The following is a 3,294-nucleotide window of genomic DNA, read 5'->3' on the forward strand; positions in this document are numbered from 1 at the left end:
AGCGGTAATATGCTTTATATGTTAAATATGTTTTGTAAATTAACTATAATCTAACAACCTCAATTAAAATTGAGATAAAATTTTTGAAATATGTTTTTTATTAAATGATGAGCAAATAATATTTGTTGAGAAAATATATCATTTAATTTTCTCAAAGGAAAATTGTATATAAAAAATTATTAATGAAAATGATAAAAACCAATTCTCGAAGTAAAATAGATAGTGATTCACAAAAGTGCGGAATATTCAGTAAAATTCTACGGCCATCCAAACTATAAGTATACCTATTCAAAGAATCTTAAATAAAAAATTTTAATATCACGAAATTCAATAACCTAAGTACAAAAACTAAAATACTATCTAGCATTGAAATTTCTACAGATAATGATGCGGCGAAAGTAAGATAGTGTTAGAAGCTAACATTACTAATATCACCGACAAACAGATTTAAATAAGTTGCCATTATCTTAGTATCCAAAACATTTTCTTGAATAATAAAAATGTGCTGATTCAAAATATGTAAACCATTTGTCTCTATCACCCACCGTTTATACTTCTTCAACCATTTATATTTCATTAGAGCCGTTACATTGAGTACTCATGAACATATCAATAGCTCAGATATGATCACTCAGGTATGAGTATTCCATTAGCTTGTTTCCGTAAGCTGCAATTTTAACTAAGAGTATTAATCAATTTTTAAAAAAGTATCAATTTACATTCAAATAAATATTTAATTATATTGAACTCATGTATTAGAGCCAGGATTCATGTAATTGTTAATATAGTGCTTTTCAATGATATACATTCCCAATGCTCTTTTTCCATGTTTTTTCGACTGGAACTTTTTTTTTCTTCATAACTTTTTTCTGTAGCTCCGGTATAAAATGTAAAGAAATTCACAAATAATACACATAAATGTGATGCTGCTGTAGCCGATATAAGCAAACTACAATAAAATTAATAAAATATAAACATTATTTAATTAAAATTAAAAAAATTCGAACAATATTTCATTAAATTTACTAAAATTTAAACAGTATTCTATTAAAGTTAAACGGTGATCCATAAAATTAACTTTTGTTAATAGTATATTTGAAAACTTGACGTGATAGAGCAAAACGGTTTTGAAATCTGCATAAAAACACTACATATTATATATATATATGCTTATATATATATATATATAAATATATATATATATATATATATATATATATATATATATATATATATATATATATATATATATATATATATATATATATATATATATATATATATATATATATATATATATATATATATATATTTTTTTTTTTTTTTTTTTTTTTTTTTTAAGAAACATTAGATTTTTTTGAAAGGTTTTCTAAGGCTATAGGAACGGAATATTTATCATTACTTTTTCATATAACAGGGTATGCGTGTTTCAAAATAACTAGATATGTGTTTTTCATTTTTAATGTCAACACAATATGTATGCTAATATAGGGATAACAATCCAATAAGTTCCAATGTAATTATCTCGCGAGTAAAAAAATTCCGAACAACAAACTAATCAAAATACAACTATTATAGACTAACATGCAATTTGATTAAGGATCGTTGAATACACCTATGTTTTGTACAGCTTTTAAAATGAACTAAATATATTATTACAATCTGCATCTCTGGCTCTAAATTCTATTTGAAAAGAACGAACAAGCTTAAGTTTTCTCAACTGAGGGTCTGGTAGAATGGTGCATACATCATTACGAAAATTAATCTCCTTCCCCGGCAATAGAAGAAGATTCAGAATGTGCATTCATGAAACACATAATACAGTGATCAATACTGTTAGACTTCCAGGTCCGAAACCAGGTTTCGGAGGTTTTGAAGCATCCGTGGTCCAAGCTTTAGCCGAGAACTTAGGAGTGGAATTTGATTATTTAGTTCCCGACGATGATGGTCTTGGCATCAGATTTGAAAATGGCTCTTGGACAGGTTGTCCAGGCATGATACAAAAGAACGAAACCGATGTTGCAATAGGTGCAATGGTACAGAACTATTGGAGTAATCTTTTCGCTTACGCAACGGTTTCGTATAGAGCAGGGAATATTCGCTTCATCACAAAAATGCCAGATCCAGTTATAAAACATGACACGTTAATTAAGATATTTGACGACGACTTGTGGTTAACTATTCTATTTTCTATTATTATCGTTGCCTTCATTTCCTATTGGATTCATGGTAGAAAATATACATTTGCTGATCATTGTTTTAGCAGAATTGGGGAATTATTACTACAAGAACCTGTTATAAAAATCGGGAAATCATATTCTCAAGAATTGTTGAGTCTATTTTGGAATATAGGTGCACTGTTTCTCACTTTAGCATACATGGCAGTTATCCTTGGTATTATGATGATGCCCAGACGACCACCACCTCTTGATACAGATGAAAAGCTACTAGATGCTGTCAAAGCAGGAAAATATAAGGTGATGACTGATTCAACAATGAAGGTTTATCTGGAAAATATGCGACAAAGTCCCCTCTCCAAATATACTGAGATAGCGGACATCATACAAAAAAATAACTGGATAATGCCGGTAAACAAAGATACTTTTGGATCTTTACTCAAAAATAATTATGCAGTCCCAAGTGCAGTCGTTACTAGAAAACTTTATGGTACTATAGACCCCGAAATGATCCTTTCCAAAGATTATATTGTCTTGGCCACTCTTTGCGGTCTTTTATCTCGAACTTTCCCACTTAAGAGGCAGTTTGATAATATTTTGACCAGATTGGTGGAGCATGGTATTTACGAGAAAGACTTTGATCATTTCGTGTTTATGTTTCGTTTACAACATTACAAAAATGTTGTTCATGATAAAGAAGAATTTAGGGCTCTTGGTTTGACGGATCTTCAAGGGACGTTTATATTATTAGGCGTCGGATTTAGCATTTCAACAATGGTACTGATTTACGAAATCGTTAAGTTTATAATTACTGAAGGAAATAAGAAACGAAGTTTTGGTGATGAAGAAGAAGAATTTGAAACCATTTCACAAAACGTAGGTTTCGTGGAATGCAATGATACAGATTAGAGATCTTTTCACCCACTACATCAGTTATTGAAATAATTTAGAAAAGGATCTTTGAAAATGTATAAAAGTATAAGGAAACAGAAACTGTTTCACACAACAGTGACAATTAAAATAAAACTGAATTTGTTTACATGAAATAAAGCTTCTACCAGTATGAAGAACTGAATATTGCTTAATAATTGTATTCGTCTTTCTATTATTAACCCTT

The 3,294-nt window shown here is 29.1% G+C and overlaps 1 protein-coding gene across 1 annotated transcript; it reads left to right on the top strand.

Moving 5' to 3' along the window:
* Positions 1-1,796: 1,796 nt before the first annotated feature.
* Positions 1,797-3,086, top strand: LOC107445034 (putative glutamate receptor). Its single transcript, XM_016059347.3, has one exon. It carries the CDS (start codon positions 1,797-1,799, stop codon positions 3,084-3,086), a length of 1,290 nt encoding a protein of 429 aa, XP_015914833.3.
* Positions 3,087-3,294: the final 208 nt, after the last annotated feature.

This window comes from Parasteatoda tepidariorum, chromosome 5 (assembly GCF_982258835.1).
Source record: "Parasteatoda tepidariorum strain Cologne lab strain chromosome 5, Ptep-v5.0, whole genome shotgun sequence".
Lineage (NCBI taxonomy): Eukaryota > Metazoa > Arthropoda > Arachnida > Araneae > Theridiidae > Parasteatoda > Parasteatoda tepidariorum.